At 38.9% G+C, this 14681-nt stretch overlaps 1 protein-coding gene across 18 annotated transcripts in view; it reads right to left on the bottom strand.

The window, feature by feature from the left end:
• NOL4 (nucleolar protein 4) overlaps positions 1-14681 on the bottom strand; it is a 555347-nt gene that overhangs the window by 96225 nt on the left and 444441 nt on the right. Inside the window, exon 10 of one of the 18 annotated variants that reach the window (XM_055559243.1) lies at positions 4362-4499. The exons of 16 other annotated variants lie outside the window; for them this stretch is intronic. In XM_055559243.1, coding sequence (XP_055415218.1) covers positions 4377-4499 — 123 coding nt within the window. In that variant the 3' untranslated portion in view covers positions 4362-4376. Of the gene's footprint in view, positions 1-4361; positions 4500-5328; positions 5708-14681 lie in introns of those variants that run through there. One more of the 18 variants, XM_055559245.1, reaches the window with a different exon arrangement.

The raw sequence follows: 14681 nt of genomic DNA, 5'->3' as shown, positions 1-14681 counted from the left end.
CCCCATTTGGTGTTAAAACTGTATTTACCAAGCTGTCAGGCGACATTTTAAATTACAGTATTAATTCCAATGATGCCTGCTCTATTTGGCCACATATTACCGTTCTCAGGCTTGAACATTTCCTGTTGTGTTGGCAGGCATCTCATTAAAAGGCTCTTTCCTTCCCTAAAACTGAATGTTCTGCTATGTTACATCAAGCCACGAGTGGATGTTTTATTTACTGCTTATCCTTTCCCCAGGATATGACTAGGTATCTTTGGGGCTCAGAATGATGAAAGCCAAAACTGCTTTAATCCCACAGAGTGACGAAATATTATAAAGCTGATATTCCAAAAGACACCTGGAGGCCATTACAATGTTACCTGGGAATATAATCAAGTCCTAAAATATGCTGTGCTGATAGTCCTTGCTACCTAGAGAACCAGGAAGGGGATTTAGCTTTGTGGGCTGAGAGCTGATCCAGGAGCTGCCTCTAAAGCAGGTGCACCTTGAGACGGGGGTGTGCAAATAAACACAGGAGTGGAACTGGAGTTGACAGACTGCCTGGGCAAAGACATACTGGTGGGAAGAGGGTGTGCTTGGAGCACTAAAGGTGCGGCTCCACATTCACACATTTCTAAAGCCCCTAAATGTCCTTTCTATAGAAACAAAACAGGAACAAGGAGGCACTGCATTTCCTCTTCCTGTGATTTTTAGTCCTGAATAAGGATAGTAAGGATGCAGACTTTACATAGTAAGTAAATAGTAAGGATGGCCTTAATATTTGAAATTTATGAAGCATTCTGATTTTCATTGCTCAGAACATTACTCTGAAATCAAAAGAAAGCTAAATTCTTCATACTGTACTAGTCTTTTCCTTCTTTTTAAAGAACACTCTGTTTCTAATGAAATATGAAAAAAAAAAGTCACTGAAGAAAGGGAGGTGGGAGGGCGTAAGGAAGGAAGGAAAATCTAAACTAAAAATGAATGTTTCCAGGCCCTTTTCTTTTATAAAGTAAGTAACTGAACTAAGTGGCCTGTGAGTTTCTCAGAAGCTCTAATGATTTTTGAGTCCCATATTTCCTATAGTAAAAATGATAATTTAAAAATTTTTTAAATAAGCTATTCTTTTGAAATGCTATGTATATATTAGTAATCCCCAAGTATAGCAACTTTGTGTGTCCGTCCACATACGTGGTTAAAACAGGCCACTGCATCAGTGTCTACAGAATGTATTTTCCAAAGGCCCGAATCAAAGGTTACATGCTTCCTCTAAATTTCTCAGGTCCCCCCTACCCAAAAGCAAGCATGTAGCAAAAATAACCAACAAGAAGGATATTGGCACATAGTAGAAAGCTTTACTTTAACTGCTGTTTATTGATGGGGATCATAATGCCTTTGGGATTCAGATAGACTTCTACATCTACCTACTTAGTAACTTAAGTTCACAATTATACATTTGACCTCTTTTGTATTGATACTTTTGCTCTCTGATCTCTTTTTTAGAACTCAGAACCTTGACTTCCATTAAACCTCACATTTACATAGTGGATTTGGGAATAGGAGGCTAGTCTCAAACCTCAAGGATGAAAATAGCAAAGGTTTCTGCCGGATGCCGGAGCCCCTGAGGGCTCCTATATATCAAGTCCAGAATGCACTATTATGTTTTCTTAAATAACAGAACTAGCACAAAAACCAAGAAGAAATAACATGGAATATTACCAGAGAAGTGATTTAGTGAGAAGTTTGATCTTGATGCAGGAGTCTCACTGGACTTTCAACTTAATTCTTTCATTAGAAATGCTACTTTGATCTTGCTTGTGTTCAAGGCAAAATGTTAAAGGAAGCTTAAAAACAAATGTGACTGGATTTTTGATCTATACAAGTATCATTTTCTTCTTGATGAATAAGTGCAGGTAAGAACTCGTAGAAAATAGCTTTGCATAAACCCCTAGAGAGTCACAGGTAGTTTTCCTTCTACTCTTTTGTTGTTGTTCAGTCGCTAAGTCATGTCGGCTTCTTTGTGACTGTAGCAGGCCAGGCTCCTCTGTCCTTCACTATCTCCTGGAGTTTGCTCAAATTCATATCCATTGAGTCAGTGATGCTATCTAACCATCTCCTCCTCTGCTGCCCCCTTCTCCTTTTGCCTTCAATCTTTCCCAGCATCAGGATCTTTAACAGGGTATAAATTATACATATTCTTTTAACCAGGTATAAATAAGGGAAAATACAGACTGCTCTGTAGACACTGAGAAGCCATTGGATTGTTGAAGAAAAAAACAGTATTTCTGGACAAGGCAAAGAACACTGACAGCACAGGAAAGATGGGGCCTTCTTCCTGAGGATGAGAGATTTTTATAAGAGATGAATCCATTTCAGCAAAGTTCATAGTTAAACATCAATTTTGCTACCAAGGTTCTCAGAAAGTCAGAACTGTCTCCACCATTATGAGGAAGAGGCAAATTACCAATAAAGCGAGTGGAGCTGCTGCAGGGAGTTTTCTCTAGGGCAGACTGCACAAGATCACCGATTTCATCACCTGCTCCGCAGTACCCATGTCAGTAGCTGAAGCTCTGATGTCAGCACCACCCAATCCCTAGTAAATATTCATAACTAAGTCCGTCTTTAAAAGTTTTGATCCAAAGATTTTAAGGCATGAAATAAAGATGCACTGAGAGGCTAGGAATATTTCCACTACCAATGAAAGTAAAGTCATTTGTAATAAAGGTTAATGCACAGCTATCTAGAATTCCCAGCTCTGCAGAAGCCCTGCAGAGTGCTAGTGACTGAGCTGCTACTGCTGCTGCTAAGTCGCTTCAGTCGTGTCCGACTCTGTGCGACCCATAGATGGCAGCCCACCAGGCTCCACCGTCCCTGGGATTCTCCAGACAAGAACACTGGAGTGGGTTGCCATTTCCTTCTCTAAAGCATGAAAATGAAAAGTGAAAGGGAAGTCGCTCAGTCGTGTCTGACTCTTCGCGACCCCATGAACTGCAGCCCATCAGGCTCCTCCGTCCATGGGATTTTCCAGGCAAGAGTACTGGAGTGGGGTGCCATTGCCTTCTCCATAGTAACTGAGAGGCCAATATATATTTCTTGAGGCCACTGGGCTCATGGTATTTACCAACTGAGTCATGCCAGATGTCATACATCTCTTTAGGAAGCACAGCCCAATGTGTCAAGCTATTACATTGTCTAATTTCATAATAAATTTGTGACTATGGCTAAATCTCCCTAATACACATAACATTATTGTTTCAGAGTAACTAATGGGTTTTAAAGTGGTTAGATTAAAGAGAAAAGACAAGACAAGGAATGAACAAATTATGAGAAATAAATTATAAAAGTGAATATATTTGGCATAAACTAAGTATGTCAGACTCTTCATTTATCTGCTAAGCCTAAAATAACTGGTTTTAAAAGAAATGATATTAACAAAAATGCAGTCTTCGCAGAGAACCCAGTAAACCATATGTTCCCCTGACTTTGGCACTGAAAAGTGTATCAACATATTTTGATGAATTTCTCTCTCTGAATTCAAACCACCTACTCATATCCTGGTATTTATCTACTTGGAATTAATAACATCCTAAGCCAAAGATGTACCTAAAAAAAAAAAATTCTATACAAATGTGGGAGAATGCTCAATGAAGCCAGAAAACCAAACAGTAAAACAGATTGAGTAATAGGAAGACAAAAAAAAATTCAGAAATTAAGGCAGTTTACAGCATCCACCAACCCCCCAAACTCCATTTATATCACCTAAAAGCTTCTCAGATTCAGATTCCCCATCTGTATAAAAGGGAAACTATTTGATCAATAGTCTTCTTAGTTCTTCTGAGAGACCCAAAGCATCATGCACTGTGTATCATAACTCAGCTATACACTGATATACGATTATAGAAGGAAAATACATACACTAAGAAAAAATTTTTTACGGAAGTAACCTTACTCTCAATTTAAGAAAAAATAGATGAAAAGGCATTGAGGAAAATCATAATGTTAGTTTTTTGAGACATCATAAAAAAGATGAAAATTTTTACAATAGAAAGAATAATAATCTATGTGTATAGTTACACACATTGAAGCTATAGGAAAACATTTACCTCTGATTTCTCATTAGCTGAGCTAACATTGCAGCCTGGATGAGTAGGTATTCCCAAATCACTCATTTGTAACTTTGAAACACCCTATAGCAGATTAGTCTTCATAATTACTTTTTGGCATTAGTTCAAATTTAAATATTTTCACATTTAAATAGTAAATCTGAAATGTAGGTGGTAGAGAAAGGAATTATTGCTGAATTGGGGCCTCATCTTTGCCCCGGTACAGATACATTTCATTGTCCCTAGGGTTCCAAAGCTTCCCCAAAATTAAACATTCCACTCTCCTTCCACTCATCTTGGCATGTATTTAAAATCCAAATAACTTAATAGAGGGCTTCCCAGTAGCTCAGCAGTAGAGAATCCACCTGCCAATGTAGGAGATGCAGGTTTGATCCTTGTGTCAAGAAGATCCCCCTGGAGAAAAAAAAAAGGCAACTCACTCCAGTACTGCCTGGGAAATCCTATGGACAGAGGAGCCAGGAGGGTTATAGTGCATTGGGTCACAAAGAGATGGACGTGAGTCAGCAAACAACAACTTAAGAGAGCATTTAAAATGTCCACAATCTAACCTTCAACCTAACACTTTCTCCTTTTATGTCTTCCCAAGAATCTCAAGTTTCCCTCACAGGAGATTACTGTTTTTAATACTCAGGAAACGTTCATATTCCATGTGTCTGGAGCATCATCATTTAGCTTTTTTGTCTCTCAAAATCTCTTTCATTTCTCAAGCTCTGGCTCAAATATCGCCTCCTCTGGGAAGCCCTCCTGGCAAAGTTAGGAGCACTCTCCTCTTGCTTTCACAACAATCTAATCACACCCTTATAATTTCATTTACTATACTGATTTCACTTGTCTTTAATAGAATGTGAGTTTTTAGAGGAAAAATGTTATACTTCATCAAGCTGCGAAGAGAGAATAAAAATACCAGTTCAGTAGCAAATGGTATAAATAAACCTACTACCTGGTAAAGCCTCAATAAAGGTTCCCCATCCTTGTTGTGTAGCCTCTGTACCAAGCAAAACTTCTTCCATATAATGAATAGTTGCTAAGTAAACTACTTCAGGGATACATAGCACTAATTTTCTCCTGTTAATCATATTCCTTGCAGATAAAGATACATGGAACATTTAAGGAACGACCTAGAGCAATTAAAAAACCTTGGGAAAAGAAGATTTAAAACTTCTACCATTTAGTTATCTTATAAAACTCAAGTTGGAAATAAAACACATTTGAAGTCCATCTACTTTATTAATCTAATACTGGATGAGTACAGATTTGTAAAGCAGTTATCTTGGAGAAGGCAATGGCACCCCACTCCAATACTCTTGCCTGGAAAATCCCATGGATGGAGGAGCCTGGTAGGCTGCAGTCCATGGGGTCACTAAGAGTCAGACACGACTGAGCGACTTCACTTTCACTTTTCACTTTCATGCATTGGAGAAGGAAATGGCAACCCACTCCGGTGTTCTTGCCTGGAGAATCCCGGGGACGGGGGAGCCTGGTGGGCTTCCCGTCTATGGGGTCACACAGAGTCAGACACGACTGAAGCGACTTAGCAGCAGCAGCAGTAGCAGTATCTTGGTATACTCTATACCAACAGAAGACAGGTCAAATATTCTTCCCTACAGAGCAAATAAAAATTTTAGTAAAACTATTTTAACCTTGTTTCTCAAATAATGTATACAAAGAACTCCAATTTTAAATGAGAATAGTAAATATTAATTGTAATTATAAGTGATATTTTATATATCTGTGCATACTAAGCTGCTTCAGTTGTGTCTGACTCTTTGTGACCCTACAGACTGAAGCTGCCAGGCTCCTCTGTCCATGGGATTCTCCAGGCAAGAATATTGGGGTGGGTTACCATTCCTTTCTCTAGGGGATCTTACTGACCCAGAGATCAAACTCAGATCTCCTGCATTGCAGGTGGCTTCTTTACTGTTTTGAGCTACCAGGGAAGTCAACATTGTGCTGGTTTAGTTGCTAAGTCATGTCCAACTCTTGCGACCCCATGGACTGTAGCCTATCAGGCTCCTCTATCCATAGGACTCTCCAGGCAAGAATACTGGAGTGGGTTGCCATTTCCTTCTCCAGGGGATCTTCCTGACCCAGGGATTTAACCTGGGTCCCCTGCACTGCAGGCACATTCTTTACCAACTAACCTACAAGGGAAGCCCAGTCAACATTTAAATTTGGTATATATATTTACTTTTCCTTAGTTTTTATGTTTATAAAATTTCTATGTTTACAAAAATATGAAAATGTAAATGTATAATATTTTCTTATTTTAATTGTTTTAAAATGTGATTATAACCATTCCCAGAGTTTGTTCTCTGGGACGAGGTATGATGGTTGGTTTGCGGTAGTGAGAGTGTCTCCAAGTCCTCTGGATGGGTTTACTAATTTGTCCACCATGACAAATTCACGTGCTCGTGAATTTAAGGTCATGGTTCGATGTCTATCCACTTGTGTTAGCTATTTCCCACATAGCAAAGACCTCCTTTGCTTTGCAATGATTATTTACTAAACCCTGCCAGGCTTTTAGAGACCATGTGAGTGGAGAGTGAGCAGATGCTTCAGGATACACCCAGTCACATCCTCCAGTGGCGACTGTGCAAAGAGCATATGTATGCATGGTTGAAACTGATGAAAACACGCATACTTGAAGATTATTGAGCCTTGTCTTTTTGTGGCTCTATTTGTAGCAAACTGTTGGATGTCGTGGTTTCCCTACTGTAAATGTTAAACATGGTAATTTAATTGATGGTGACTTCCAAATTAGAAACGGATGTAACTGCAATCTCAGGAGATATTGAACATAGTTGAATGATGAATACAAAATGGAATTACACTCTAAGAATACAACTGGAATTAGAAATCATATGTGGCTTAGCTTTTTGACTAGGGGCATAATTGCTATGGCCATTGACAATTACTTCCTTCTTGCAAAGAAATAAAATTAAACTAAAGGGTCTGGTTAAGTTATTTTTATCTTAAAGCATGCAGTTTTTACTTTCAGACTTGGGTGAATTTTAAAACCAAAAAGTAGACAGAAGGTAGAAAAATATGGAGGGAGAATTCATTTGATATAATCAGTGCAAATCTATGGAAAATTGTGGGTTTTGAACCTCAAGGCCAGTCTCTTCAAAATGGGAGTAACTGAGTTACAAGTTTGTTATCAAGGAATAGATCTGAGAATTTATTATTCTCATTCCTGTATTCAAATCCTAGACTAGTCTATGCATAGCAGTACTTCTCAAAGAGTATTACCACCCCTAGGGGACATATGGAAAACACATATTAGGTGATACAGGAAGTGGGCAGACAAGCTTACAGGAAGTTCTGACATGCTCTCGGCAGTCTCAAATGACTGAGAACTGTCTCTGTTCCCACATGAGTTTCAAAAAGCCCTGCTGTTTGCAGGTGAGACCTGAACGGGATTTACTGAGCCTAAAGTTTAATTTCATTTTAGGTATACAAATGCTTTTGTGCATGCTTTAAAATACACCTTGAATTGTTTCAGGAATACACTACCATGTAAATCAAAGGAGTATTGTGCTATAGTTTGTTTGGAACTTTACCAATAGTTTTACAATGTTTGGAAAGATCATGTCATAAAGTGTTCTGAGTATCCACGACACACGTGTATCAAAGGACAGGTGTAGCTGCTTTTTCCTCACTGGTTTGAGGGACAGGTAGAAGCAGCTGATGACTTTATTATATCTTCTTGCGTATGACTCTTCGCAACCCCACGGATAGCAGCCCTCCAGGCTCCATGGGATTCTCCAGGGAAGAATACTGGAGTGGGTAGCCATTCCCTTCGCTAGGATATCTTCTCTGACCCAGGGTCTCATGCATTGCAGGTAGATTCTTTAGTGTATGAGCCACCTGGAAAGCTCATTGTATCTTCTAGTGATGTGGAATCCGCATGTTTCCACACCAAAGCACACGTTGTTAGATTATATATATATATATATATAAGTGTGTTTGTGTGTTAAGTTGCTTTAGTCCTGTTTGACTCTTTGCGACCCTATGGACTGTGGCCTGCCAGGCTCCTTAGACCATGGGATTCTCCAGGCAAGAATACTGGAGTGGCTTGCCATGCCCTCCTCCAGGATCTTCCTGACCCAAGGATTGAACCCACGTTTTTTACATCTCCTTCATTGTCAGGCAGGTTCTTTACCACTAGTGCTACCTGTGAAGCCTGTTAGATTTTGTATTACTAGTTAAATAAATAACACATTTACACACTAAGATCAAGATGTTATGAACATATATTTAAATTGTGAGCATAGACAGTTTCAGTTCAGTTCAGTCGCTCAGTCGTGTCCGACTCTTTGTGACCCCATGGACTGCAGCATGCCAGGCCTCCCTGTCCATCACCAACTCTTAGAGTTTACCCCAATTCATGTCCATTGAGTTGGTGATGCCATCCAACCATCTCATCTTTTGTTGTCCCCTTCTCCTCCTGCCCTCAATCTTTCCCAGCATCAGGGTTTTTTCAAATGAGTCAGTTCTTCGCATCAGGTAGTTTATATTAACTATAAATTACATTTCAGGATCTAAAAGTGGGGGGCATGTCAAGGCGTTAACTGTAAAAATGACATGCTGTGTTTGAAAGGTTTAGGAATCATTGATTAAGAATCAAAGATTCCCAGGGACTTTCCTGGGGGTCCAGTGGATAAGACCCCATGCTGTCAATGCAGGGGGCCTGGGTTCAATCCCTGATCAGCAAACTAGATTCCACATGCCACATGTGGAAAAGATCGATGCTTGTAAAGATCCTGCATGTAGCACTGAAGATCAAAGATCCCTCATGCCACAGCCAAGACCGGGCACAGCCAAATGAGTCAGAAAAGAATCAAAGATTCCTAGATTGTTAGAAGTTAAAATAAGCTTTTAATAGGCGTATGGTTATAAAACAAGCAAAAATGCTTATTTTTATAAGAATAAGGTAGAAATTAAGGGCATGCATGGACTGTATGTTTATTAAGAGTTTTAAAAACCTTGCTAGCTTTTGATCCAATTCTCATAATTTATCCTGAAGAAATAATTGGCAAGACATCCTTTTCACAGGAAAATTATGGTAGAAATAATAAAATCAATACTTAATAATTCAGGAAACACTACATGATGGAGTATTAAGTGACTTTAAAAAGTAATCCATAAATTTACATTTGTTGTTCAGTCACTCAGTCATGTCTGACTCTTTGCGACCCCATGGACTGCAGCACACCAGGCTTCCCTGTCCTTCACCATCTCCCACAGAACTTGCTCAAACTCATGTCCATTGAGTCAGTGATGCCATCCAGCCATCTCATACTCTGTTATCCCCTTCTCCTCCTGCCTTAAAACTTTCCCAGCATCAGGGTCTTTTCTAATGAGTCGGCTCTTCACATCAGATGGCCAAAGGATTCTAGCTTCAGCTTCAGCATCAGTAATTCCAATAAATATTTAGGATTGATTTCCTTTAGAATTGATTGGTTTGATCTCCTTGCAGTCCAAGGGACTCTCAAGAGTCTTCTCCAACACCACAGTTCAAAAGCATCGATTCTTTGGCGCTCAGCCTTCTTTATGATCCAACTCTCACATCCATACATGACTACTGGAAAAACCATAAGTTTGACTAGCTGGACCTCTGTTGGCAAAGTAACGTCTCTGCTTTTTAATATGCTGTCTAGGTTTGTCAAAGCTTTTCTTTCAAGAAGCAAGCATCTTTTAATTTCATGGTTGCAATCATAGCGATACAGTAAATATTCATAACATTAAGCTAAGTGGAAGGATACAGTGTGATACTATTTTGCTTTTTAAAGCAGGGAGCTTTGCATAACAAGAGTAGTAGAAAGAATCATACTCTAAAACTGAAGAGTGGAACTACTAGTAATTGTATTTCTTCTCTACACATTTCTCTATTTCCTAAATTATCAAAAAAATAAGCCTGCAGGTCTGAAAAGTTTTTTTTAAAATGTTACTACTATACACATGATTCTTTAAAAGGTTTTTGGATATGGACCATTTTTAAAATCTTTCTTGAATCTGTTACAAAACTGCTTCTGTTTTATGTTTTGTTTTTTTGGTCTCCAGGCATGTGGACTCTTAGCTCACTGACCAGGGATCAAACCCACACCCCTTGCATTGGAAGGCAACGTCTTAGCCACTGCACCTCCAGGGAGGTCCTTTAGCACAATTTTAGAATGCACAAAGGTTGGATTCAAGTGGGGATCTATCCTGAGCAGCTCTGACCTAAGAATAATAAGCCCCCGTGTCTCCCCTTCATGAAAAGTCATGACAGTTACATAAAACAGGCTTACAACTCTCCTTGCACAGTGCTGCACCCATGTATATTCCTGCTATTTCTGTTGTTCTTAATATTATTACTAATGAGGAAAATAAGACCTACTACAGTTAGATGTCTTAGGAAGTATATTTTATCTCAATTATTTAAAACTGCATTGTGTTACAGAGGAAATATAATATATTCAAGTAACTATTATACTGTAGGTGGTACTTTGTCTTACATAGTATATATTCCCCTTTGGATGAAAGGGGCATGCTGAAACATGTTGGAACACTCAAAGATACAGTTTTCTTTCTCCAAAATGCTGTATATAATAAAGATAAATGCTAGAAGTTGATTAAAAGCTGAGGATGACAGAACAGGGATAGGAGAATGGGGGCTGGAAGCTTGAAACCACAGAAACAGGTTTAAAGCTGTATCTCAGTTACTATCACAATGTTTACATTTAAGCATAAAAGTCTATTGAAAAAATATGACTTTCAATTATGCATTTGTAGAATTTTGTAAATGTTATCAAAAGGACATGCAGAAGGAAATATGAAAGGAGACCTGCCTGTCTCAGAAACTGTCTGGAATCTGTTGTTTCAGATATTCCCCAAATACATTCACTACAAAATGAAACATTGCCACCGTGCTTATGTGGCCGAATCTTCTACCTTGAGGGCTACAACCACCTACGTTTCTTTTAATAACATGCCCACTCATTGGTACCCTAACAAAGGAAAAATAATGAAGATGTAACAAGTCACATTCACCAGCACTATAGAGAACAGAGCAGCAGGAACTACAGGCTTACTAAATATTTTTAGGTCTTCGGCCAATGGTTTCCTGCTGGTTTACTAACAAGGACTTTCTGTTTTGTAATACATGACTCAGAAGTACATCAGTTTTCAGTATTTTTTCCCCTGCTCTCTCACCTTTTATGTCACAAGCAGCTAACATGTCATTTCCCCTTTTCCCCTAGAGTGTTCTTTCCAATAGAGTCAAAGGTGTTACATCACAGTCTACCATTGATTTCCTATCTGTCCCAGTCACCACGAAAACTGTCACCCAATACTCATGCTGCATTGCCCTTCATGAGGGCTGGATCTTCCAAGGAGGCCCTTGACCATTGGTTTTCTGTATTCTTTCTATAAAACTACAGTTTAACTGAAAGAACTAAATAGGGATAAGAAACAAGGGGACCCTCACACAATAACTTGAGATTTCAATAAGCCCAGGAATAAAACATATGTCATCCTTCAAACAGAGAAGGCAATGGCACCCTACTCCAGTACTCCTGCCTGGAAAAATCCCATGGACGGAGGAGCCTGGTAGGCTGCAGTCCATGGAGTCACTAGGAGTTGGACATGACTGAGCGACTTCACTTTCACTTTTCACTTTCATGCATTGGAGAAGGAAATGGCAACCCACTCCAGTGTTCTTGCCTGGAGGATCCCAGGGACGGGGGAACCTGGTGGGCTGCAGTCTATGGGTCGCACAGAGTCGGACACAACTGAAGCGACTTAGCAGCAGCAGCATCCTTCAAAAAGAGTAAAGTACACACAAACGGGAGATAAATGACCAACAAGTGGTTGGTTCTAATCTCTCTCACTTTATGCCTCTGTCTCTCTGGTGAGATGAAGTATAACCGAAAATATTGAGATGGATTTGTTTTTAAAGAAATAGTAGTGAAATAATGGGCTTCCCAGGTGGCACTAGTGGTAAAGAACCCACCTGCCAATGCAGGAGATATAAAAGATGCAGGTTTGATCCCTGGGTCAGGAAGATCCCCTGGAGGAGGGCATGGCAACCCACTCCAGTGTTATTTCCTGGACAGAGGAGCCTGGTGGGATATGGTCCATAGGGTTGCAATGAGTCAGACATGACAGAAGCAACTTGGCTTACACACACACAGTCAAATAATATATAACTAACACAGAAAAAAGACAATCTTTTAATTTGAGCTATGGCATTGAATTAGACAGGTGAAGTCTGACTCTGCCTATTTTTTTGAATTGCCAAGGTGAGGAAGGATTTCCTAGGTAACATAGAAATACCAGATTTTCATGTTAAAAGACAATAAATGCTGACCATATTCTGTAATACACTGGGGACTGACTTTAGCCCTGTGCTATCTGACTGCTGACAAGGCAGCAGGCTCCCACCCTTGCCACTGGCTTGCTTCAGGCTTGAGGCTCCCCCTGCACACACACACTGGATCCTGGGGCAAGGTGGACATATGAAATAAAGTACTTAACACATCCATAGTACCTTTCATGTTCATAGCTCAAAGAGCTTTATAAAGGCCAATTAATTTATCAAGTTTCATAAACTCTGAAGGACACATATAATTACAGCTCTATGCATGGCTAACCAGAGGCAACAAGTAGTCATATGTGTGGATGAACAGGATTTAGATTTTAATTGTCTTATGTTTGAACTTTCAAACACCCACAGAAAGCCAGGGGCACAATGAAGAATTTCTGAGTCACTGGCAAATTCTAAGAATTGTGAGTTAGGTTAAGAACGTGCCTAAAAAAGTATGATGTCATTGCCAACACCCAAAAGAACTTTGGTTGTCTCTACTTAGGCAAAGAGTGTTTAGATCCAGTTAAGAGAGCCTCCCCAACCACATCTCTATGCTTTGATAAAAATACAGAATCCATTTGATTGAAGCCTTAGTGCTACATGCCAAGTGAAATCTACAGAATTCATAGTAAAGAGAAATAGTTTTATATGTGTACCCTTTATTTTACAGATTAGGCCAACAGGGGTTAAGTGATTTGGCCAAATATTGGTGGATGATCAGGCTTTTGGGATATTGTAAAAGGATATCACAGGCAGTACATAATGTGAATCAGTCATCTAATTTTTATAATGCCTGCATATATGATTGATACTCCATACATGATTCAGGGAGGGCTTCCCAGGTGACCCAGTGGTAAAGAATCTGCCTGCCAATGGAAGAGACACAAGAAACATAGGTTCCATCCCTGGATTAGGAAGATGCCCTGGAGGAGGAAACCCACTTCAGTATTCTGCCTGGGAAGAGTTCATGGGCATAGGAGACTGTCCATGAGGTCAGGAAGAGTCGGACATGACGGAACACGTGTGCACCCATACACCTTTCAGGCAGAGTCTAGAGTGCAGACTGGGTGAGGCACGTGTACACTGACATTGAGGAGAATCCTTTCAATCCCAGCATGCTACCACTCTGATTTCTAGAATAATCTTTACTCAAATGGACTTACGCTGACTTCAAAAAACTCCTATTATACTATTAATGCTTCTTTATAGTTTTATTGATACCAATGCAATGACAGAAAAGCTAGAACATCCATTAAAATAACCTTTCCTAGGCTGAAATTTTTGATGCTTGCCATGTGCCAGGCAAATTGCTAAGTACCTAACACAAATCTAACATTCAGGGTTCTCACACACCCCTATTAAGAATAGTACTTTACTGTTATTTTACATATGAGCAAACTGAAACACAGAAAATGGGAATAATTTGATGAAGATCACTCAGTGAATAAGAGTACAGCTGAGAATCAAAATCAGTTGTATTTAACTCCAGAATGTACAGTCTTAACCACTATGCTAAACTGGATATTGTATATTGGGCTATAATTTATTTTAAGCAAGATAAATTTTAGAGATATAATCATGACAAAATCTCTACTGCGGATATGTATATGTGAGTAAATGTGTTTGGCAAAGAATGAATAGTAAATTCCAAATCAGCATTTATATATATATATATATATATATTATCATATGAGGCTAATACCCCATTTTAAATTTAACTAAAGCCTTCATCTTTTGCATTGCTTAGAAGTACTGGTATAAGCCATATTAAGTATAAACACATACAATTAAAATAATATCATTCTAAAATATTTTAAAATATTAAGTCTGGAATGGAAAATTTTTTTCTATTTTCTTTGAAACCTTTGGCTCACAGGCAAAACAAAATTGGGCTGACAATTCAGTCTCCTTATCCCAGCCTCAATGAGAAATATGAAACTCCCAGATCATTTGTTGTAAAAATAATTTAAAAGTCAGAATACAGAATACTTTATACATAGCACTTAAAATTATATATTATAATTTAGTCTTTATTATTGATGATTAAGAAAGAGGGCTAGGGAGAAAAGGGAAACAGAGAAAGAAAGACATTCCAGACATGAGAAGGGGAGACAGACAGATGCAGATAAACCAAGAGAAAAACTAAGCAAAACATCAATGAACAATGCACAAAAAATACATATCTCTTCTACATGAATATATAGCCTTAGAAAAAAGATATAGATAGA

The sequence above is a fragment of the Bubalus kerabau genome, chromosome 21 (genome assembly GCF_029407905.1).
Source record: "Bubalus kerabau isolate K-KA32 ecotype Philippines breed swamp buffalo chromosome 21, PCC_UOA_SB_1v2, whole genome shotgun sequence".
NCBI classification, from domain to species: domain Eukaryota; kingdom Metazoa; phylum Chordata; class Mammalia; order Artiodactyla; family Bovidae; genus Bubalus; species Bubalus kerabau.
Note: the sequence above shows the minus strand (reverse complement) of the source record. Positions and strands in the feature narration are given on the sequence as shown.